Source organism: Pseudonaja textilis, chromosome 2 (genome assembly GCF_049901715.1).
Source record: "Pseudonaja textilis isolate UNSWEBS1 chromosome 2, rPseTex1.2, whole genome shotgun sequence".
Classification (NCBI taxonomy): Eukaryota; Metazoa; Chordata; class Lepidosauria; order Squamata; family Elapidae; genus Pseudonaja; species Pseudonaja textilis.
The window spans coordinates 189668590-189693263 of record NC_141991.1 but is presented as its reverse complement, the minus strand read 5'-3'; the positions used below and the strand labels follow the sequence as shown (position 1 = coordinate 189693263).

General features: G+C 36.8%; 1 protein-coding gene across 3 annotated transcripts in view; it reads left to right on the top strand.

The window, feature by feature from the left end:
- JAK2 (Janus kinase 2) overlaps positions 1-24674 on the top strand; it is a 73320-nt gene that overhangs the window by 30561 nt on the left and 18085 nt on the right. For 2 of the 3 annotated variants that reach the window (XM_026703732.2, XM_087926673.1), the window contains exons 4-13: positions 11968-12091; positions 13791-13908; positions 14154-14299; positions 15249-15570; positions 16495-16614; positions 18537-18694; positions 20934-21045; positions 22237-22423; positions 23530-23657; positions 24485-24619. In XM_026703732.2, coding sequence (XP_026559517.1) covers positions 11968-12091; positions 13791-13908; positions 14154-14299; positions 15249-15570; positions 16495-16614; positions 18537-18694; positions 20934-21045; positions 22237-22423; positions 23530-23657; positions 24485-24619 — 1550 coding nt within the window. Of the gene's footprint in view, positions 1-11967; positions 12092-13790; positions 13909-14153; positions 14300-15248; positions 15571-16494; positions 16615-17926; positions 17944-18536; positions 18695-20933; positions 21046-22236; positions 22424-23529; positions 23658-24484; positions 24620-24674 lie in introns of those variants that run through there. The other variant, XM_087926674.1, reaches the window with a different exon arrangement.

Sequence of the window (24674 nt, the reverse complement as noted above, 5' to 3'; positions counted from 1 at the left end):
TAAAATAGCTAGTTATATTGATCATGCCAAACGAGGAAGGGGGAGCTCATTCATGTATCTCTGAACTGTAATTTAGAGATATATATTACATATCTTTTTATTGATCAGATTTTATAGTTTAATGGATTAAGTGAATCTTGTTAAAGGATTAAGGGTATGGCCTTTATATTACTTAGTCAGAACTTCACTACTGTTATATTTGATGACATAAATCCTTACCTTTATTTTACGGTATCATATGTCAAATAGATTAAAAAGTAATTTAACTCATGCTGTGATACATGATCTGAACAGTTACTTCCAAAATCATTTTTGAGAACAGTGCCAGGCATCTTTGTTATCCAGTGAGAAATTTGATAGCAGTTTTTGGAACATGAATGCAGTGCTTGCCTGCAATTTGTTCAAGCAACGTTTGGAGCAGTGTATATGTGTGTTGCTAAGATTATGCAACTGTTGTATGGAGTTTTCCATTGTAGTTTTATCGTTCTGGAGACAGATAATGACTACTTGGAGTGGCAGATAGATGCTATGTTCACACTTCTGTCTTCTGAAGTGCCTCTTGCAGAATTAATATGAGGCATTGATTTACTTTAATTTGGCAAACAGTTAAAATGCCCATATTGATATAGACAAGAAATAACTTCATGGCTGACTTACTTGTAAGTCATATTACTACACCACTTATTTACCAATGTAACTAACAATAGCACTTAGACTTATATATCACTTCATAGTACTTTACAGCCCTCTTCAAGCAGTTTACCGAGTCAGCCTATTGCCCCCAACAATCTGAGTCCTCATTTTACTGACCTTGGGAGGATGGAAGGCTGAGTCAACCTTGAGCCTGTGAGACTCGAACTGCCAAACTGCAGGCAGCCAGGAGTCAGCAGAAGTAGCCTGCAGTACTGCATTCTAACCACTGCGCCACCACAGCTCTTGCAGTTCAATTTGGACCACGTCTCAAATTATATACAACTAATAATTTGGCCCTTTTATCCTAATATTTGCCAGTATGGATTTTCAAAGCAATTTGAGTCTGTAAAGTATGTTTTTTGCAGGATATAGTATGGCATGGCACCTGAATTAATCTCTTCCTGTCTTATATCTCATTGACTGTTTTCAGGTAGTGCAATAAGCTATAATGTGATTTGATGGATATTAGTTTAGCATGGTTATATACTATATAATACGATGGTGTATATTAGTTTAATATGGGTTTAATATAAATGGCGACCCTTACTATTATGGCAGGCTGTTGTCAGGCATAATGGCAGAATGTGTGAATGGATATGAAGTTTTTTGGCTTTGACCCTGCCTCCTATTGGCATGTAATATCAATTTCTCTCAGGAGAACTTGACTTCACACTGGATGAATATCCTTGTTTTTGTCCTGCTGTGTGTGTTTTCCTTGCACAAGAAGAGCAATAGGGGTATGACAGTAGGCCTGATTTCCATGTACAAGACCTAAAGTATTGAAAAAATGGGGGGTACAGGCAAGCCTAGTTCCCAATATTTCTGCCCAGTGTATTTTGCATATTTTCTGAGAAGTTCTACAAGTGGTTTCTAAATAAGTTGAACTTCATGCATTTTATAGTCCCGACTTATCCTAATATTTGCCAGGTTGCTTATTGCAGATAACTTTCGTGTTCACCTTCCTGATGATTAAGTGGAGAGCGAGAGGACAGATTTCATATGTACATACACACATTCCACATTTCAAATTGTAAAATATGCAGGGAGATGCCTATAAACGATTGCATAAAGCTAATTTTTCAACTCAAGTTGTATTTGCAAATTTTACTTGTTTGTTTTAAAGGAGGGGCACTGATTTAAACATTTTGGCAGCAGGTAACTGACTAAACTAAAAAAAAAAGCTTAACAAGATAGCATTGTTTGCATTGTAAAAACAAGATTTGCTAACTTTGGCAGTTGCTACAGAAAGCAGCCAAGGGAAAGTATTTGGCTATGATTAGTGTGATGGCAAGAATGCTAAAGGTCACAGACGTATCTTAATCCTCTGTCTGACTTGGTTTTCATCCCAGATACGTAATCATAGTGCCAGAATGCTTTTCTGCATCTGAATTGATACTGAGTTTCCATATTAAAATTTCTGCAGAGTCAAGGAAAGGAGTAAGAAAAGGGAGGGCAGAACCGGAGGGAGAGTGAAAAGAGGCATCAGCCCAGAATCCCTGTGTAGCCATATGAGAACTAACCAACCCTCCTTGAGTGCCATTGAGCCTTAGCTTATACAAGTGCCAACCATTCGTTAAAAAAGATTCCTGTGCTGAGGTTTTAAGTAATAAATCAGTTTAATTGAACCTTCATGTGTGGACCTATTCTTTTGCTCCTGAGTGGGAGGGCTACAGAATATATCCAGCGAGCAATGTTCAGAAAATTCTAGGAGTGCAAAAATTCAGTATTTGTAGTTTTCTTTTTATTAGTAGTTGTAAGTTTTTTGTTCTTTTCCAGTCAAATAGGGTAAATTTCCTCAATATGAATTACCAAATAACAACATAAAAACAAGGTGTATTTTTTTTCTTTTTGCTACTCAGCCACATTGGAATTGGTCTTCATACCATCCTTTTATAGATCAGCTTTCACAAGGTTATGATGTATTTTATTTAAAAAGAATTGAATGAGCCATAAAAATAGTGACATGCTGAGAATTATTTAATATTCATGCTTTCATTCATTAGTATTCATTCATACAATATATTAAATAATTTATAAGGCCACCTAGCTCTAGGCAACATCCATTAAAAACAGTAGTATAATACAATACAAATGCCCCTCCCCCCCAAAAAAAAAAATCTGGAAGGAAACAATGATTAAAAGACAATCAGCCATGTGGGGCCATTATCCATTCTAGCTTGGGAAATACAGCTAGGTTCCAGAGCTCTTTTGACCATGATCCAGGGGAAGGGGGCAGTATAGCTCAAGGCAAGGATGTTATATCTGAAGATAGAAGCTTTGGCAGAGAAAATATGTTTCCTAGGTCCTATCAGGTGGATAGATAACCAGGCCCTATTCCACAAAGGGCTTATTGGTCATAATTAGTACTTGAATTATACTCTTCCCTTGACTGGTAACCATTGCAGCTCATGGAGCAAAGCTATTACAGCGACCTGATGATATATATACAAAATTGCCCAAACTGCTGCATTCTGCAGCTTCTGTGTGGTTTTCAAGGACAGAGCTCCAATTAGGCTGCATTGCAATAATTTTTATGAAGGGTCTTTGGTGCTCTCTGAGCTTGGTTGTTTTCTTGCAGACATTTCATTACCCAAACTAGGTAATATCAGTGCTAGCTTGGATAATCTTACCTTGTTTGGTTAATGAAACATTCTCAAGAAAGCAACCAAACTCAGAGAGCACCAAGGACTCCTCGTTTCCATTCCGAGCTACAAATATTATCCTTTGTTATTAGTTTATATCTTAGGTGATCAAAGTGTGAGTGCCTGAAAGGCCTCACAGTCGAGGGAAGGGTACAATTGCTTCACAAGATGGATTTCTGCAAAAGTCTTCTTAGCCATAGCTTCCACTTTTGGGCTGAAACACTGAGTTCAAGAAAGCCTCCCAATTGTGCAGGAATACCCAAAAAACTAATGGTGTCACGTTATTGGCCCTAGAAAGGTTCAGTTACCCATACCTACCCAATCTTGACTTGAAGCCCATTCTTCCCTGTTTAATCCTCCACAGCCTAAGGACCCTTGGGAAAGATTTGGACAACATTGCTTGGTCAGTCAAGTATTGAGATACATAACTGGGTATCATCTGCATATTGAAGAAGTGAAGATCAGAAAAGAAAACCTTAAGTCATTTTATGCTTAAATCGTGTGGTGATAGTTTTACTTCGTGTTTATAATTTACTATGGTATTCTGGAAACTTCTAACTTCAAATTAACTAGCTGTATCAAAATTAACTATCTATAGCAGGGGTGTCAAACTGGATTTCTTCGAGGGCCAGGATCAGCACTGTAGTCCTCTGCCGGCCAGGTGGAGAGGCGGGACAGATGCCTCCTGCAGCACTCTGCTGGCTGAAAACAAACTGAGCGGCGTGTTTCCAGGATGCTTTGGGGGCATTTTTGGCCATTTTTCAGGCCATTTTTGGGACCTGTTTCGGGCTGTTTTTTAGGCTGTTTTTCATGCTGCAGGAGGCCATGGAGGGTGAAAACAGCCTGTTTTAGCCACCAGAGGCACCGTGGGCCGGTACTTTGATATTTATAGGCCGGCCTTATGGTCCAGATTTAAGCACCTTGCGGGCCTTGAGTTTGACACCCCTGATCTATAGCAAAATGTGTGCCTAAATGTTTTCAATGGATTATAATTCAGTTTATCTTGTTAATGTTTTTAATAATATAGAACAGTGGCCTCTGAGTTTTGGGCACCAGAGACTAATTCTGTGGAGAGAGGTTTTTCCGCAGGCTGGAGGGGTCAGTCTTGGGTTTGCCTGGATCCCATGGATGGGGCTTCACATGTTTGTGCTTCCTGGTATCTAGCATGCTGTGGACTGGTGCCGATCCACAGACTCTGGGTTGGAGACCTCTGCTATAGAATATATTGAATTTATCCCATTTTATATTATTATGAAGCAGAATGTGAGAATTGAGAAGCTAAAATAAACCCAGTTAGCTTTTTCTTCCTGTTAAAAAAATCTTGTTGCACTGCTAGATTGCATCACTGATAACAAACCAGTATTCTAGAAGTACGGGTATGCAAGACATATTTTATTTTAAGTAATTCCATTTCAAATTTGAAGCCATTATTCTGGGTTGAAAATGGATTTTTAGACCATCGTGGAAGCATTTTGAGATTGAAATGCTTCCCAAATAGCCCAGAACTCAAAGGCTTTGCATAGCTCTCAGAAGAAACTATCCGTAATTGGAATATATTAATAGTTTGTTTAAATATTATCTATTTGGTAATATTGGATTCCATAAACATTGTTAATAAAAGTTCAGTTGTTTAAACATACCCTGGAAAAGCTTAAGTATACATATTCCAAGGAAACTCAAAATATCCTGCTCAAACTTTTGTATGGAAGTGTGCCAATTGATGTGAAAATGCACTAATTGATTTGAAAATACTATTCTTCAAAGTTAGCACAGACTTGCAACTTTTCACATCTCACATTTGTTGTCTTAGCTCATGTGCCTTTTCAGACGTTATATTTTGATGTGCTGCTGACTAGGTTTGGCAGTATTTGTCCAGGAAATACTATTTCCTTTCATGTCTTTCTTTTAATATCTATTATATGATTTTTTTTAAAAAAAAAAATCTGTATTGCCAAAGACTTCTTACCCAACCTGGTAATTCCTACATTCCTACTTGAGGCTCTACTAGTATTCTCTTCTTAATAGATAGGGAGCAATAATTGCATTTATGTTGAAATTGTGACATTATGGAGCTGATGTATAATGATTAAACAAAACATTTGGTGAACAACAACAACATACTAATGACCTATGTCTAGAAAAACAATTAGAATGCATAATTTCTGCTCGTGAAAAGCCCAACATATGTAACCAATTCTTTCAGTCTCTTGAATTCAGTATCTGGATGTTTAAATCATCATTAAAGATGATAAATTATTACATCATTTCAATTATTATAAAATAATAAATAAATTCAAAATTATAAATATGAACATGATCTCTGCTGACATAACTGAGTTAGAAGTTTGCTTCTAGAACAGAAGAGATTTAGCTTGAAGTGAAGAAAGCAGCTAAGAGAAGAATAAAGTTACCTTAAAAGCACTGATGAGTAAGAAATAGAGGAGTTCTCTGTTTAAGTTTTGAAATAATTGTGGAGATCAAAATGTGATATGCGCACTTGGAAGCATAACGCTAAAAACTATATAAACATGCACAGGACAGAACTCATGATTGATCCTTATCATTTGTTATGTGAGAGCGGTAAGATATTCATGCTTCTTTTTGTTTTGGACGTAATATTTATAAGGTACTGCCTGCCTACGTTAGGGTGTAGTCCAAGGACTACCTCTTTATATCAATCAGTAATTCCTCAGTCCCACAATATGTTAGTGCTTAATAAAGGGAATCTTGAATTGCCCTTTGAAACCAACTGACAATACAGCCATGTAGCAGTGGTGATACATGGGCATACAGTTTTCAAGGTAGGCGTCCTTGCACCCGCATCAGTCACGTTAGGGGGAGCTTTTCTTTCGGCACAGGTGAAGAAGGAAGCTGCACTGACTGCTCCCCCAGTTAACTTGTTCTTTTGTTAAAAATGCAGAGGCTCTTGGGAGAGTCAGGAAATGAAGATGCCTGTCTTGAATAGGGCTTCACAGATGTGAAGGTGACAACCTAGAAAACCAAAAGTCAACACAACTCATCCAAATCAAGTGTCTTGCATACACTTAAGCTTGAAAATTCATACCTATATCAGTAGACAAAGAAATATTGAATATATTTTACATAGGGATACTAAAGCACTTGCTTAGCATCACAGAACTGTTCTGCCAACTGCTGGCAGGCAATATGTAATCTGTGTTTCCCACAAGTAGCAAAGCACTTATTCTCAAACAAAACAAGGTACATGCAGCTGTATTGTTTGTGTACAAAACTCTCAGAACACACGTATTTTGACTTTTGCTCAAAACACTAAGGAAACAGCTGCTTTGAAGTCAGCATATTTCAAGCTCAGAACATTTAGCACACTTTTACCAGCTCCACATTAAAATGTGAGGACTAGTCCTCTCCATTATACCATCTTAAGTTAAAACAGTAAGACAAAATGGTGAACTACCCTGGAGGAATAATGAAACACTGAAAGAGCAGAACAGTGAAAAAACATGTAATTAGGAGCATATTACCTGCTTCCCTACTTCTGATAGTCTTAACATAAATTACTGCTACTTAGGCTCCTTTGCAAGGAATGATAAGGTACATTAATAAATAAGGTTTACTTGTCATGAATTAATTAAATACATAATTTATTAAACCAGTTAGAACTGATTTCCAAAGCAGCTTGCAATTAAAATATACAAACAGATACATATCTTCATCATAAAGTAGAGTTATATCTGGAACAGTTTTTTAATCCTAGGAGTACCTGACTTCATCTTGATTCAAGGGCCTTCATATAGAATAGATGGAAAGAAAGATCTGCAGATGAATTCAAGGGCCTCCTAAGATAATTTTATTATTCCTAGTTACTATGTTAGCATTAGAACCTAGCTCTGTAGCTGGAAGTAGAATAACATATAACTAGCTAAATGTTCAAATTTGAGGAGGCAGATTGACATGTCTTGAACTGTCTACAGGATTGATATTTCAACCCTCTTGTTTCTCAATTCAGTATCATATTTTGCCATAAAGGCATGATCAGTCTAGTTCATTGTTTTGTGTTTTTCACGATAATAGGCTTTTGAGGGGAAAATTCTGCAGATGCAAAAAACCAAGTAGAAACAATTCAAATATGATTATAAATACATATATTATTTCTAGAAAGAATTTTTAATTTATAAGGTATTTGTAGGTCATTGATAATAATTTGAGCAATTGGGTTTAAGGGAATAAAGCCATTCAAACAATGTATTCTCTAAGGAAAAATGTTGACAAGCATTTGAGATGAATTTGAAAAAAAGTTGTTATCCAATTACATATATTAAAACTTCCTAATGCAAGGAGGAATTGGAATTTTATTTGGGTTTACACAAAAACAAAATACAACATCTTTTTTGAAAATAGCATGGTCCCAGGTTATCACTTCTTCATACAGACACAAAACTCAATTTAATGCTCATTTTTATATTCTATTCCATATCTTATTACCATTTTATATTTTCTACATAGTTTTTCCCCTCTTCTAATTTTCTCAACTTTGTTTTAATTATCTCAATTCAAATCATTATATTCATACTTTTGTCTGTCCTGTTACAATTTCACATTATCTTTTCTTATTAAGCAAATTTTCCCTGTAGTTACCAATTAGAGTATGACACCTTTATATCCTTTAATTTTATCCATTCAAGCTCTTATTTAAGCTTCATTGTATAGCTTTAAGATTATAGCATTCAATATAATGCATAACTTCCAATCAAATTCTGCTTGGTACATTCTTAAAATAGACACTATATTCTTAAAATAGACACTATATTCTATATTTGTTTTCTGAGGTTCTCGCGGGTATTTGTGGATCTTTGGTTGTTCGGGTTTTCTCCCGCGTAAGATTCGAAGTATCTAGGCAACGTTTCGATGAAGTCTCATTCATCATCTTCAGGCTTCTGTCTCCAGCTCTGTGCTTCTCAGAGTAATGTGAGATTGCAGCTGCTTCCTCCTTTTAACTGCCAGTGGGGGTGGGACTTGATTGGGTGGGGGCTTGGCTGTGTTCTGATTGGGTGGGGGTGTGTTCTCATTGGTAGGGGGTTTGGCTGTGTTCTGGTTGGTTTTATATATATATATATATATATAACACATTCCATTCCAATTCAATTCTATCATTAATATGCATTAAAATCTTAACCTCTTTAACATTTCTTTTCAATTCCTTGGGAACACTTATAAACTTTCCATAGTTAATTCTTTTTTTTCCATATTTCTCACTTATATTTTTATAAATCATTACTAATAATTAAAAATGTTCCCTTTTAATTCTCTCAATCATTTTAATTCATTTATTAACAAACATCCCACTGCATCACAATCAATATTTTATCCATCATCATATTTTCTAAAGTTATTTCTATTTCTATTTGTAATATAACAAAGCTATCTTATGTACCTTTGCAGAATCCCTTTTACAATTAAATTTGTCTCTAATTTATCTCTCCATTATCTCTAAACAAACTTATGGTTACAATCCTTATATCTTTTCCCTGTTTCTCCATTTCTTGTTTCTGTCTTTTACAACTTCTTTTCCTTGCCTTCTTCCCCCTCTTCTTCTCCCTCCCCTTTTTACCCCCTCATCTCTCTACTTCTAACTCTCTCATCTGTAATCCCCTCTTCTGTTGCTTTCTAATATTATACTTATCTTTCAAATTGTTCTTCTTTTTGGTTGTTTTTTCTAATCTTAAACCTTTCACTCTCTTTCCCCACTTTTCTTTTTTCCCCCCACTTCAAATTATTTGATCATTAAAGATGGCTTCTTCTTTGTCCCAATCTTCTTGTTCTGCAAGCGTTTCTTGTTGCTTCTCATAGTTCCAGATCTCCATTTCTAAGAATTGAAACACGAAGCCAAAATAACTTCTCCTTTCTTGTGCGCCTTCTTTCCATTTTTTAAGTTCCGTTTTCAGTTCTTCTAAGAGTGATACCATTTTAAAAACTTTTAAACAACCACCCCGTTAATTTTAGTCATCTAGATGCAAAAACCAAAAATCACCAAGTAACCCAAATAATCCAAGGCTGTTTCTACTTGCTTCTTTTTTTTTTTGAAAACAATTTTATTGTTTTTTTAACAAACAAACAAACAAACAAAACATAAAAACATCAGCTCTCATCCGTATTTATATACAAACAGTGAGTAGGTTGGTTCATCAGTTTTGTGCATTCATTTCGTAGTCACAATTACAGTTACCTTACATAATAACTCTTATTATCAATCCAAACTTATATATCCTCATATCATTATTAAAGAAAAAAAGATTTGACTATACTTTTATTCAATCATGCCTTATGAGATAACTATAATTTAAGTAATTTACTCTATAACAAATCATATAATCCTACCAATTCTATCCTAAATAAAAAAAAAAGAGAGAGAAAACATTTTATAAATATAATATCAAATACCAAAAAAAAAAGAAAAGAAAAGTGAAATCAATATTATTCCTTATTGTCTAACATTCTAAATATTCTATTTTTGTATTTCATCATTCAACCATTGATAGAAAAGATCCCAAATTATATAAAATTGTTTATCTTCTTGCTCTCTAATTTCAAGTCAATCTACTCATCTCAGCACATTCCAATATTTTCTTTATAACTTCTTTCTGCAATGGAATTTTCTCATTTTTACAATTTTTTGCAAATACAATCCTAGCCGCAGTTAACACATTTACAATCAAATATTTCAAATCTTTACTATAAACATCTGGTAAGATTCCCAATAGGAAAAGCTCCGGTTTCAAATCTATATGCTTCTTTGTCATTTTTTCCAACCACATGCGGATTTTAGTCCAATATTTTCTAGCATCCTCACAAGTCCACCACATATGGTAGTATGAACCAGGTTTCTGATGACATTTCCAACATTTTTCGGATTTGTTCTTGAACATTCTTGCTATCCTTGTCGGGGGGAAATGCCACCTGTAAAACATCTTATACAAGTTTTCTTTATAGGCTGTGGACATTGTCAATTGTCCAAGGCTGTTTCTACTTGCTTCTTTTTTCCACTTTCTCTTCCTGGGGTTCTATTATTTTGTTACCAAGTTTCCATTAAAATGTATCTTTGAGGAATCTTGTTAAGATTTCACTGTAAGTTCCTTTTAATTACAGTTCCATTCCTTAATTCCAGGTGGTCTCCTCCATTTTTCCAGATCCTGCCCTTCTATTCTTTTTTTTCTCCTTTCTAGCTTTTAAAAACTTTTAAATGTCCAGAAATCTTTATTATCCCTTTGACTTTTATTTTCAGCTTAGATGCCTATTAATGTCAAAGTGGATTTTTTTTTTCAGTTTCTTGCTTAAGTCTCTTAGCTGTCAGTATAAGGAAGGGGAAAAAAAAACCTAATCCTTTCCCTTCTCTCTCTCCTTTGCAGCTTCAAAATCTTCTTTGGGAACAATGTTCTTAAGTTTAAATTCCAGGGTACCTTATTTGTTGCTTTTGCTGTTTGACCCAGTCAACCAAAACTTTCTCTTCTTATCTTCCTCCTACACATTCTTTTCCGGTCAAGTTCTTCTTTGTGGTGGCCATTTCTGACCACCGCTACAATCGCCTTTGGGAAAGGGAGTAATGGCCAGCTGGGGAGGAGAGATGCGGCTCTCCTCAACCCTGCAGGCAGTCTCCCCCCTCTTCACCACATCTATGGGGTGGCTTAGCCCCGAAACCAGCCGGCTCGGGGCGCTCCAGCAGCGAGCACGGATCGAAGCCTCGGAGAGGTGAGGTTTCAGTCTGTCGCCAAAGAAGCTCTAACCGGAAGTTCAGGAGGAAGCTGAGTTTTGTAATGCTGTTTTTCACATTGAACTGTCCCATGGTGTTACAAGGATTCTGCAGTTTTCTGGGACAGATTGGAGTGCCATAATGTCTGTGCGCACGTGTGCGCGTGCATGTGCAAATATGTGCATGCCTATGCCTACTATAAAATTACTGGAAATCAACTCTCATTCTGATCAGATGAGCATCTACTGGGCCAAAGAGCCTCCTCTTTGCAGAGAGATACCATTAACAGTTTCCATTTAGTTTATCTTCTCTATTTTTAGCATGTGAATATACATCCAACTTGTGAAATCAAAGCCAGTAGTGAAAGGGGGTTATACGGTGACTGCTGCTGAAGGGACATCTAGTCCTATTCCTTTCTGTATAATGTTTGTTCATATCTCTTATTTAAAAATTGCTGAAAAGAAAATCATCTTTTGAGATTTAAAATCCAAAGGAAGAATGAAACCTTGCAGGTGCTGCCAGTGAAGTATCTTTTAATACCAAGTTCTATGTCTGTAAAGACTGTACAGATTGTGCTCATTCAACTGCCACTCATTCGGTGATTGTTCAAACTTATGACTGTTCCTCGTACTTACATTGATCACAGCATCGCCAACAGTTACATGATCATCATTTGCAACCTTCTTTGATGGCTTCCCGTTATCAAATCAATGAGGAAACAAGTGGGAAGTTACAAATGGTGATCATGTGACATCCTCACTTAACAACCCACAGTGATTTGCCTAATGATATAACTGACTGGAACATTCATATGACCACATCGCTTAGCTATGAAAATTCCAATCCCAGTCACCATTGTTAAAAGAGGACATTGTTAAGTGAGGTCCGTCTTTCTCTTTTGCCTTATAGGGATCCTGCCTGTGTACCACAACATGTTTGCACTAATGAGTGAGGTTGACCGATGTTGGTATCCTCCAAATTACACCTTCCAAATAGATGGATCAGCTACTGTCACTGTACTCTACCGAATAAGGTAATGCTAATTGTGGTTTAATTGGTAGTAAATGGGACTCTGTTTGGAATGAGATTGCAGTGCTTTTTTCCTGAAAACAAAACTAATATTTCTGGAAAAGGTTTGAGTCAGAATTTGATTTTACTTATGTATCATCTTAAAGGACTTTTTTCAGTCATATGTAAAGAAGCAACTTTAATCAGAGAATCAAGAATGTCAGTTAATAGTTTCTTTAATCTGAGTTTCTAATATTTGAGCATAAATAAGAATTAACAGGAATGCTTAATTACCACAGCTTATCAAATACATAGGAGCTGAGGGATTGGCAGCACAAGGAAACAAAAGCCAATTGCCAGCCATCAACACACCAATCAGCCAATAGGAAGGCACCACACAAACATGACTCACAGAACAGCCAAACATGTATTTCAGTAGCGAGATATTCACTGAAGACAGATTCCAGCACAAGCTCGAAAGCTTGGAAGAGTAAATCTCTGGTCCCAGTAACTGTTCCATATTTGATTTCATAAATAAGAGTGTTTCATACAAAGAGCAGTAATTTTTTTAGTCCTTTACTGGCAATCTTGAGCAACAAAGTCACTTGAGATTTTAGGGCAACATGGCTGATAAAGATTCTGTAAAACCTTGGGAACTTAATTTCATTCACTTTGAAATAGTTTTGATAGTGTCAGTACCTATGCCCGGTGAAAGCCTTTTCCTTAGTTGAAGGTTATAAAGCATGGGTGTCAAACTCGCTGTGTAACATTGCCGTCACATGACATATCACGATGTTTTTTCCTTTCGCATAGCTGGGGTGAGTGTGGCCTACATGTGACACATCTGGCCCACAGGCCGCCAGTTTGACACCCCTGATAGAGGATTTGCCATGGTGGCACAGTGGTTAGAATGCAGTACTGCAGGCTAACTCACTGTTCACTCCAGGAGTTCAACTCTGAGCTCAAGATTGACTCAGCCTATCCTTCCAAGGTCAATAAAATGAAAATAAAATAAAAAACCAGGTTGTTGGGGGCAATATGCTGACTCTGTAAACCTCTTAGAGAGAGCTAAAAGCACTCTGAAGTGGTATGTAAGTCTAACTGCTATTGCTATTTGTTACCTTGTATGATCCTTATAATTCTTTTTTGCTCAGGAGTAAAATTCCTTCTTTAAATACCCTACAGCATAAATGCCTTATGGGCTAATAATAATTTCTGGTCCTTTACATGGCTTTAACTATCTGGGCAATAGTATACAGGTAGTTCTCATTTAACCATTCATTCAACAACTGTTTCAAGTTGCTATGGCGCTGAACAAGAGGGTATGTAAGATGAATCTTCATAGATTCAGCCCTGGGTCATGTGATCGTGATTCATGCACTTGGTGACCATCTAGCAATTATGTCAAGCTGTCTTGTAACACCTCATATCAAATCAAAACTTGAAATTATATGTGTCAAAATTAGGTCTGGGATATTTGGTACTGCCTATTAAGATTGGATATTAGGTAGGACATTCTTCTCATGAGTTTTGAGTAGCAGCTACAATACATTTATGAAGCTTACTTTCCAAATTTTAGAGGTAACAAAAAAACCAAACCATTTTGTTCGACTGACAGAATAACATACATACTCAAAACCCTAATTTTATCTCATTTAGATTTCAGTAACTTTATTCTGTAAAAAAATAAAAAATTTAATATGTAACAAACTGTTTCCATACAGATTTTATTTCCCACACTGGTATTGCAGCAGCAATATACGAGCATACCGATATGGCGTTTCTCGAAGTGCAGAGAGTCCCGTTCTTGATGATATTGTCATGTCTTACCTATTTGCTCAGGTAAAAATAGCTAACTTATTAGATAGGCCTGTAGCTATTTACTCCTAGATTGATTATGCATCTATTGCTTGTCTAAAAACACTTCAAAGGTTATACTCTTCAATAGAGCAAGACTGGGAGTAGCATCAAAATACTGCTGAATTGTGTGCTTTGGATGGATTCTTATGGAAGATTTTTCAAGTTGTAGTAAAAATAACCCACAGAGAAACACTAATTCTGAGTTCTCACTCTTGTTTTTGATTCAGTGGCGAGAAGATTTTGTCCACGGGTGGGTAAAAATGGCTGTGACTCATGAAACACAGGAAGAATGTCTTGGAATGGCTGTTCTTGATATGATGAGAATGGCCAAAGAAAAGGACCAAACTCCATTGGCCATTTACAATTCTGTAAGGTAATTTATTTTTTGAAATGGCATATGGATCGCATATACAGCATACGTAAAAGTACATTCTCATTCTCATATATTCTATCTAGATAGATCACTGTAATTCATATCTAAGTATTTGTATTAGGTGGCAAAGGTTAATGCCTCTGCTACAGATGAGAGTAAAGTTAAGGAGTGATAGAGTTGTATCAAGAGGGATTTCTTCTCTTTTCTGTCATGATCTTCTACTTTCTTTAACAAAAACATGCATAGATATCCATTAGGTTTAGAACAATAACTGCTTCTGAACTTATTAACTGTTTTTCACAACCGGTAGTTGAGGTTTTCAGATCTGTTGGCAGAAGCCCCAAACTGTAATTGTGCAAGCAGAAATGTCAATTCTTTCTTCCTTTTGCACACACGCACACACACACACACACACGCCTATCCCATATTGCATAGTCATCTGTTTTAGTGGGTCCTCAAACAAAAATGCAAAAGGAAAGGATAGGTGGGGGCTCTATTTTGTTCACATTGAAAATTAAAATCAACGCACACTGCTGCACTTTTCCCCAAAGCTTTCAGTACAGTATGTACTACTCTGAAAGATATGGCTGACCTACAGTTTGTCAGCAGTTTCTTCTCCACAGTTCTAAAATGTACATATTATCCATTATACTACATTGGATTGCAGAAAACAGATAATGACAGATTTGAAGGAAGCATAATGGAAGGCAGCCAAATGCAAATGTCCTGAATTTTTTTATCTATATTTCAATACAGTATATTTCTCTCTTTCCCTCTCTCCATACCCCCCCCCCCACTTAAGTTCTTCGTTCTGTTGGCTGTAGATAGACTGTTTGGTGAACCAAATGCTCAGTTGTAAACTCCATGACTTTTTTTGTAAAAAAACAACTGTCTTTTAATTGCTCTTAGCGAAGTTTGATTACTCATTTGGTAGTTCTTGTATTCACAGCTACAAAATGTTTTTGCCAAAATGCATCAGAGAAAAAATTCAAGATTATCATATTTTGACACGAAAAAGAATAAGGTACAGATTCCGGAAATTTATTCAACAATTCAGCCAGTGCAAAGCAACTGCCAGAAATCTGAAACTGAAGTATCTCATTAATTTGGAAACCCTCCAGTCTGCCTTTTACTCAGAAGAGTTTAAAGTGAAGGATCCTGGAAGAGAACCTACAAATGCAGAATCTTTTGCAACCATTATTATAAGTGGAAATGGCGGGATACAGTGTTCCAGAGGAAAACAAAATGCCAGTGAGGTGCTTGCAGATGAGGTAATATTTGATCTTGTTATTTCATGCTTACTTCGGAGAAACCTATTAAAATGATTTAGCTTTGTCATAAGAATGCATTGTAAGTGTTTAGAAACAACGCTGTACAGTGATTAAAAATTACACAGTAGCTAAGTAGATAATTTCCCAGAAGATCATTAATGGGCAAGAATGGAAGTTTCATAAATCTTAGTTGGTACCTACTTTTTTTCCACAATCTCAGTGATACAGGAGCTTGGTTAATCTTCCAGCCAAATGTTGCTTCTTAATCTTCATAAAGGCCTACGCACACGAATGCACCTGTAATTCTTCTTAATTTGTGCTGAAAACCAGCAGAATTGCAAACTTGGACAATTTAAGATTACCAGTATTGTTACTGCAGAGAAAACTGATTTAGCAATAGAAATTATTGTAAAACAGAAAACGTTATTTTCAACTTCTCACTGTGGCATTGGTATATGAATTTTCCTTTAATGTTCAGTCTCTTAACGGCAATACTACAACTTTGTATTTCATGAGGTTTTCCTTATATAACTACAGAAAAGAAATGTTTGGAAATTGTTTCACCACAATTTGCAGTTGCTGTTTTAGGATGGAGTAATCTTTTAACAGTTTATTCAGATGGATTCCTTCTACTTGTTGACCTTTGGAAATCTTTCCAAATATTTATTAATTTTTTTATCATATGGCTATGTTCCAATCCCTATTTCTGCTGGGCTGCAGATGTTGTAAGGGAGCAGGTGAAGGAGGGGTGTTCTCCTAGCCTAAAGATAGTGTCACATAAACTATCATCACATATATTTATTAGCAGTGGGGAGGTCAGATCTAAATTGGAATTGCATCTTTTGAATTGATTGAAATCTTATCAAAATATTTAAAATGATTATTTTCCAAAGCAATATTATCTTTTGCTCTTGTTTTTTACAGGACATACAAACCTACTGTGATTTTCCTGATATTATAGATGTCAGTATTAAGCAAGCAAATCAAGAAAGTTCTGGAGAAAGTAGAATTGTAACCATTCACAAGCAGGACAGCAAGAATCTGGTATTGAGCTAACTTTGGTTACTTTGTGTTAAGTGTATTAACACAAAGTCAAATAGATTGGTCAAATAGATTGGATAATATGCTTTGCATTTTAGCATTACTTTGGTATCTAATACAGCCACAGAAAGCAATTATAGAAACAGTTATTTCTACAGTGTATAATAAAATTATTTTCTAATTAAAAAAGGAAGATTTTAAGGATGACATCCAAAGCCTTACTTATTCTCTTGCAAAATTAATGTGGTGATTGTTTTATTTGCTAAATATTACAGTCAGCATTATACAGTGTTTCAGTTTCCAATCTGAGAAACGTTTAGAATATGTGGATGGAGACAGAGGTGGGATGCTACTGGTTTGGCCCGGTTCTATAGAACCGGTAGCTCTGACAAGCAGCAGACACCAAACCGGTTTGGTGTCTGCTGCTCTGTTTGGCCCAGCTACCCACCCAGACTCTTGGCTGTCCTTTATTACCTGCTTTTTCAACCTCAGCTGCTTTGCGCGGCATAGCTGAGGTTGAAAAAGCAAGAAAGAAGAGGAGTTTGAAACGCTGCACACACTCACACAGTGCTTGTCAGCTGTCTGGGCGGCACCGCTGATGTTTTTTGGAAATAGTCTACAGATGTGTGCAAAACGCACTCTCACCAGGGGTGGGCTTCTACCTGCCAGAAAACCGGCAAATCGCACCACTGGCTGGGCCTGCCCACTCACTCTTTACCTGGCATGCGCGCCATCAAACTTGTCTGCTAAGTTACTAGTTTTCCTTCCCTCCCCCTCAATCATCAGCTGTTCTGTGTGCCGGGAGATTTAGATTAGCCGGAAAGCAGGAAAACGTTGAATTTCTTGCTTTCTAGCTAATCTAAAAGCAGAGCTGAACCTTCCTTAGGACTGAAGCTTCTATTTTTCAGTGCAGACTCAGGTTGTAGATTGCATAATGGCAGATCTCTGAATGAATCTGTGATTCTGTGAGCAACTCAATCTGCCTGCCTGCTTTGCCTGATTTTGGGTAAAAGTTGCTCTTTTTTAATAAAAAATTCAATATTTACATAAATATTTATAATATTTACATATAAGCCATGCCCAGCCAGTCACATGACCACCAAGCCACACCCACAAATTAGGCCACACCCACAGAATTGGTTGTTAAGAAATTTGAATCCCACCCCTGTCCCCAACCTCCAGGCCGTAGCCCACTATTGGACCGTGGGCTATTTGGAACCAGGCCACATAAACAGTTGGGCAAGCGGCCTGCCGGTTCCCCTCTTCTCCCTCACCCCGGTGGACCACCAAACTGTAAAGACTGGGGACTGCTGGTATAGATGTATCACTATGGTGAGCTAAAACCTTGTTTGGATAATTCTTTGTTCAGCTTAAATTGGCAGGAGACAGAAGCTTGCAGGCCAGATAATTTAATCCTTTATTTCTATTTACACATTCATTCTCTCTCTCTCTCTCTCTCTCTCCCTCTCCCTCTCCCTCTTTCACATACAGTTGAATTTCTACAAAAGATAAAATGCAAAAAAAACAGATAAAAATAAAAGGAAAGAAGTTTATCAATGTCTAACACAGAGCATTAGCTATTTGGAAGTAACATATGCTGCCCACAGTCTTCAGGAATGGGCAGCACTCAAATAAAGTGAATAAATAAATTAAATAGCATTATTCAAAAACATAATAGCAATAGCACCTAGACTTATATACTGCTTTACAGTGTTTTACAGCCCTCTCTAAGCTGTTTACAGAGTCAGCAAAAGTAGCCTACAAGTACTGCACTCTAACCACTGTGCCACTGGGGCTCTTAATGTTAAGATAGAAAACTCGTGCTTATTCATCTCAGCACATAGCATTGACTGTATGCTTTTTTGTCATTTGCATTTTTATTGCTTCACATTCTTTACTCCATTTTTTTTCCTTGTCTTTTATAGGAAGCTGAATTTCATTCATTAAAAGAAGCTCTTTCTTTTGTATCATTAATCGATGGATATTATAGATTAACAGCGGATGCCCATCATTACCTTTGTAAAGAAGTGGCACCTCCTTCAATTCTTGAAAATATCCAGAGCAATTGCCACGGGCCAATTTCGTAAGGAATACTTTGTTCTAACGTTTATCTTGGGAATAGATAACCTTTTGAACTAGAGGCACATCAGATACTAACTAGGCTAGGCATTTGGGAACACAGTAATCATTGTGTACATTACCCCTGCTCATTTGTACACATAATTTGCCTCCATGGTTATAGATGCAACTTGGACCATATTGAGGAAGAAGCTTCTTTCTACCTAAGGAATCGGGTTAAACTAGCTTTATTCTTGCTCTTGTTGTTACTGCTAGCAGTAGAGGAAGATCAAAAGACAAAATGAGGAAGATCAAAAGCAAACGTTTCCTGCAGCTGCCAATCAGCAAATGTCTGGGACCAGTGTCATGGCAGATGGGAGTTGGATTGCCAGGGGTCCTGAGTGCTGCAGATAAGGAGGAAGGGAGATAGATGTTCATTCGTATCAAAGCAACTCCTGTGTGTACCTATGAAAAAAGAATTAGTAACAGTTCTTTTGGATCCACTTTAACTTGTTTGAATTTTATACGTATCTCCATCCAGACTCTCAGATGTTATCTATGCACACACACTAGTTATTTGAATGATTGTTGTGGAATATGGAAAATTGCTAACAAAAAAAATTACTCTTGGTACAGACTACTTCTTCCTGTTCCTTTCATGAAGTCGGGGAGAAAATATGAGTAGAAATGTATGTGATTCTATATAATATGTCCCTGTTCTGAACAATTTAATATATGAACATGTCCCAGTTAAGGTACTGATGAATTCTAAAATCAAGTGAGTATTGCATAGGAAAGAGTCACAATGTCACTCAAAGAAAGTCAGATAGTAGTCTCCATCTTTAGGAAATCACATTATCTTGATGGAAAACAGAATTTCTTTTTTGTTTACCTGGAGCAAGAATAATTCTCTGAATTGTGTCCTTCGTAGCCTGCCAAATTTCTTCAAATCTCTTCTGAAGTTCCATTTTATTTTAAAATATGTTTAATTATTTTACTCTCTGTTGCATCTATCCCATTTTGTCCCATTCAATTAAAGATAGCCCCCAAAGTACAACCATTCCTTTAGCAATGGTTCAAGATTATGTCATAGTCCCCATAATAATTGCCATTTTAGCACCCCCCACAATACTGTGATCAGAAAACCGTAAGGATACTTATTTCCCTCCAACTGCCTACTCTACCTCCCAGCCCTGCCCCCTTTTGGCCATCTTGTTGGTCTTGCCACCCTCTACTTGTGGGCCCTGTCACCCTTACCAGACTGCGCTGCATTCATGCTGTGCAGCTCACATCTAACCTTCACCACCACCTCTTCCTGCAACTGCTTCCGAGACACGCCTGGTCTGGCCTTTTCTGTGAGGCAGCTACTGGTTCTGCTAAACCAGGGGTCCCCAACCACCGGTCCGGGGACCGGTACCGGTCCGTGGAACAATTTCTACCGGGCCGCCGATTTGCTGGGCGCCGCCATCTTGTTTTGATGAAAAAGTTCTTCCAGTGAGCTTTTCCAGGTAGAAAGCGGCGTTTGGGTGCTGAAAGAATCCTCGCGCCTTAGTTTCATCGGGGGGGGGGCGGCTTCGAACAAAACTAAGGTGCGAGGATTCTTTCAGCATGCATGGCAAGGCGAGCCAAGCGACTGTCCCGAAGCCCATCGACACAGGTACAAAGGAGGAGTTGAAGGTGGCGGGGAGAAGCAGGGGACGACTGGCTGGCTGGTCGCTCAGCTCGCCTTGCCATGCGTGCTGATGCCGGTACCGGGCCGTGGATGATTTTGTGATACTGGTACCGGGCCGCGGCACAAAAAAGGTTGGGGACCACTGTGCTAAACTACGTTCCCAAGGCTCCACCTGCCCTTTTTCCAAATCATTCATAACCTTCTTGAGATGTTTGGAGCTTCACATGGGTCAGGGTACGCAGCTGGATTGCTGTTCTTAAGCAATGAGTTAGTGTGACATTACCCTACAACCACATTGCTTAGTATTGGATATTCAGGTCCCAACTGCCATTCTAACCAGTTGTAAATTTTATTTGGTGGCATTCTGCTAGTGGAAGAGCAAGTCAAGGAAATGGGAAATGATTTCAGCAATTTTTTATTTACTAAAAGTAATGTGGAAAGAGTAGCCTTGGATCAATCAAGAGAAGAGGAATTATCATTTCACTGACAGATTATTTTTGTAAAAAAATCTGCTATATCCCAATATATTCTGTAATTCAGAAGTGTCAGCTCTTTTTAATACTTTGTTTTTCTTTCTTTTTTTTTTAAACAGCATGGACTTTGCAATCAGTAAGCTGAAAAAAGCTGGCAATCAGACTGGCTATTATGTTCTCCGTTGCAGTCCAAAAGAGTTTAATAAATACTTTCTTACTTTTGCCATGCAGGTTAGTATTAAGGATCTAGATTTCTAACTGCTTTGCTTATGCTTAAGACAAGATTTCAGTTCCTTTTATTTAGGGGGAAATCATGTTTTGTTTTCAGAATAACATCAGTACCTCTGTTTTGAGAGTAACGTATGTAGTTATGAAAATTGGCACCAGTTGGACCAATATTTTATTAATTTTCCCATTCACTGTCACTGTTAATTCAAGTGCCAATTCATATTTAAATTTTCAGAGTTTGGCTATCATTTATATCCATTTGTGTGAATTTGCCAATAGAATAGCAGCTTAGAAAGAGATACAGGAAGAGATTCAAACTTATCAGGGGAACTTCTGAAATAGTTAATAAAGATTATTAACATCAGCAGTTCTTCCTTCAAAAGACACTGCACAATATTTATTATTCCGTAATAACTTACCAAGAGTGATAAGTTTCTTCATTTGTTAAAAAAAGTATATTATTTGTAAGTATCTGCAATTTAAAAGTTATAAACTTTGAAGAACTTCCTGCTTAAATTGCCAATTTTTGTGTCTATTGTGTCTATTTGTGTCTATTGTTATTGTGACATTTCTAAGCAGAGTGCAAAGCAATTAAAATGATTTAGGTTCAGAACTTACTTTATAAAAAATCAAAATGTTTGCTATACAAGTTTACCTTTATATACTAAAGGAACTCTTAGCAGTACAGTTCAGTTCTTTTGTATTAAAACAAAGCTGAAGTGTTGAGCTGTGGCAATCCTTTGTTCCAGCAAGCTTTAGTGTAGATTAAAACAAAATTAGGCTTGCATTAGATGGTATTTATAGAGCAGGTAAAATCAACCAAATATTAATGTCATGATAGCTGGATATTCAGAATAAAATTAAAAAATAATTTTGTTCCCTCCACCAACATATTCCATTGTTTGTAATGGAGTTTGTGTGATGAGTGAAAGTTAGAAAGCTACAAAGGGACCAGTAATGAACCAGTAGAATGAGTCATGTCCTACCCAGCCGTTCCTTTGCCATAAAAACTGTTCTTTTCTAGTCTTCCAATTTTTTTTTTATTTCACTTGCCCACCCAATATGGCTACAAGATATATTCCTAGTCCTGATTGCCAAATTAGAATTATGCTTGACATTTGATTAAATTTACAAAGTTACAAATAAAAGCGTTGAATTGAAGTATCATTTTTAAACTTTCCTTAAATTTTGCAGCAAGACAGCATAATTGATTATAAACATTGCTTGATAACAAAAAATGAAAATGGAGAATATAATCTCACCGGAACTAGAAAAAGTTTTACCAACCTTGTGGATTTGTTGAATTGTTACCGTACAGAAACCGTCCGATCGGACAGTATGATTTTCCAGTTTACCAGATGCTGCCCTCCAAAGCCAAAAGGCAAGCAATTTGAATTTTATTTGTTGAGGGTGATAATATTGTGTGGCTAACTGAACTAGAGAAATAACTGTCATTTGAGAAAAATACAAAGACCTACATTAAACAATAAAAGAGCAGAAATTTTTAACAACACTGCTCTCGTATAGGGGTGTGTGTGTATGTGTGTGTGTTAATATTCATAGCACACTGACAGACACTAGGATTAATAGATAAGATTAGATAGATGAGAGGAGCAGCTGCTGTCTTCCAATCCTTCAACTGCAGAGAACATTTTGCAAAAGGACGCTATTCAAAATACTGAAGCTCCATTTCGCAACAACCCCTCCCCACTGACCGATATAATTGGATATTTTGGAGTTTGGCAACAATTCCATTTTAAGTCCAGATTATTCCTGAAATAAAAGTTGTATGCTCCAATGTGTGATATTTATATGTACACATATTTATATATTTGTGATACATTCAGATTAGGATAAGGAGGAAAGTAGTAAAAGAAGAATGTAAGCTGCTAACCCTAAAATATAGGAAGTGTTTAAGTCGTTCCATCCTCTACTAGAGGATTCTAAAATCTGGATTCTGTGCACTGTTATACAAGCTTACCTTTAGAGCGGCTGTGCTTTGGGCACTTTGAAAATGGTTCTTGGATGAGAAGTAAAATGTCTTCAAAGAAAGTCCAGTTGCCTGTTGAAAAAAAGCACCTCTGTATTTTTATTCCATGGCTGCGTTTCCCCCCATTTTTGTTCACACAACAGTGAGGGGAAGTTAGGTCGATGACCCCACAATTACCAAGGTTTATTAATCAGAATTTACATAGGAAGCTTCATGGCTGAGTGCAGAATATTATATGCAGTAATTATCGGCTTTTGCTTTGGTTATAAATGAAACAGAGCTTTTAGTTACATATGCAATGGTTTGTGTTTGCATGTTTTTTTTCACTTTTTATATGTAAACAAGCCATTTCCCATAGACCCTTCTTTACATTCTCTATCAGCTTATATAATAATTATCTGGTTACCTTTTATAATTACCTTTTATAAATTGGGCTAGAAGACAAGCGAGTAAAATATGGTTGTGTGAACTTACACTCCATTGACTTCTTTTTGCAGATAAGTCCAACCTTCTTGTCTTCAGGAGCAATGGAGAGTCTGATATGCCAACATCACCTACTTTGCAGAGACATAATAATATCAATCAGATGGTTTTTCACAAAATTCGGAATGAAGATCTTATCTTTGTAAGATTAATACACTAGTATCCTTTTTTATGAACACCTTAGAATTAAGTTCAATTAATTTAAATATCATTGGACTTTTTCTCAGTGATATGTGCTACTGGAAATAATTTCTACACTATTCCATTTACCGAAAGATGGATGTTTATTATGATAAAAGCATATAAATATAAGATGTAAGGTTTCCCCTTCATTATTCATTGAAAATTGAATTTCATTTACTATGTAAGTACATTCATTAAGATAGGATGTGTTATCATTTCCTTCTTAAGATAAATTTTTGCTCTTATTAAAATAAAGATGAGTTCTTAAGCTGTTGTTGTTACAGGCCTTCCCACCCTCAGTTTATAGTTCTTTTGAGTTAAACAATGAGGTTGTTTAATTTGGTGTCTAAAAATATCTCTGTTCCAAAGCAGAGTTCCCAATCTTTCCGACTTTGCGGACTAGTTGGAGAGGGGAGAGGTGATGGTTCCAGAAGTGGGTGAGTGCACCCATGCACACATCCCCATTTGCGTGAGTGGCGAGAGAGCACACATGGCACAACTCCATTTGCATGAGTAACAGGCACATGCGCCCACCACTCATGCAAATAGATTGCACATGAGCTCACCCACTGCTTGCGCAAGTGGGGACACCTGTGCACACACTTCCCCATCACTTCCCCAACCGGGTTCCAAACAGCTCAAGGCCCAGTAGTCCCTTGCTCCAAAACAACCTTCTTGTATTAGTGGTTTTTTTTTTTACATGTTTTATTGTTTTTCATGTGGCCTGAAATGATTGACTAACCTTTATCTCCATTTTTGGCTTTTTTGTTTCTGTTTTTTGGGTAGAATGAAAGCCTTGGACAGGGCACCTTCACTAAAATTTTCAAAGGAGTAAGGAAAGAAGTGGGAGACTATGGTAAATTATATCAGACTGAAGTCTTGCTGAAAGTTCTAGATAAAACACACAGACACTACTCCGAGGTTTGTATATTAATTTAAAAAGTCATATTAATTAAAAGATGCTACTTTTTAAGTA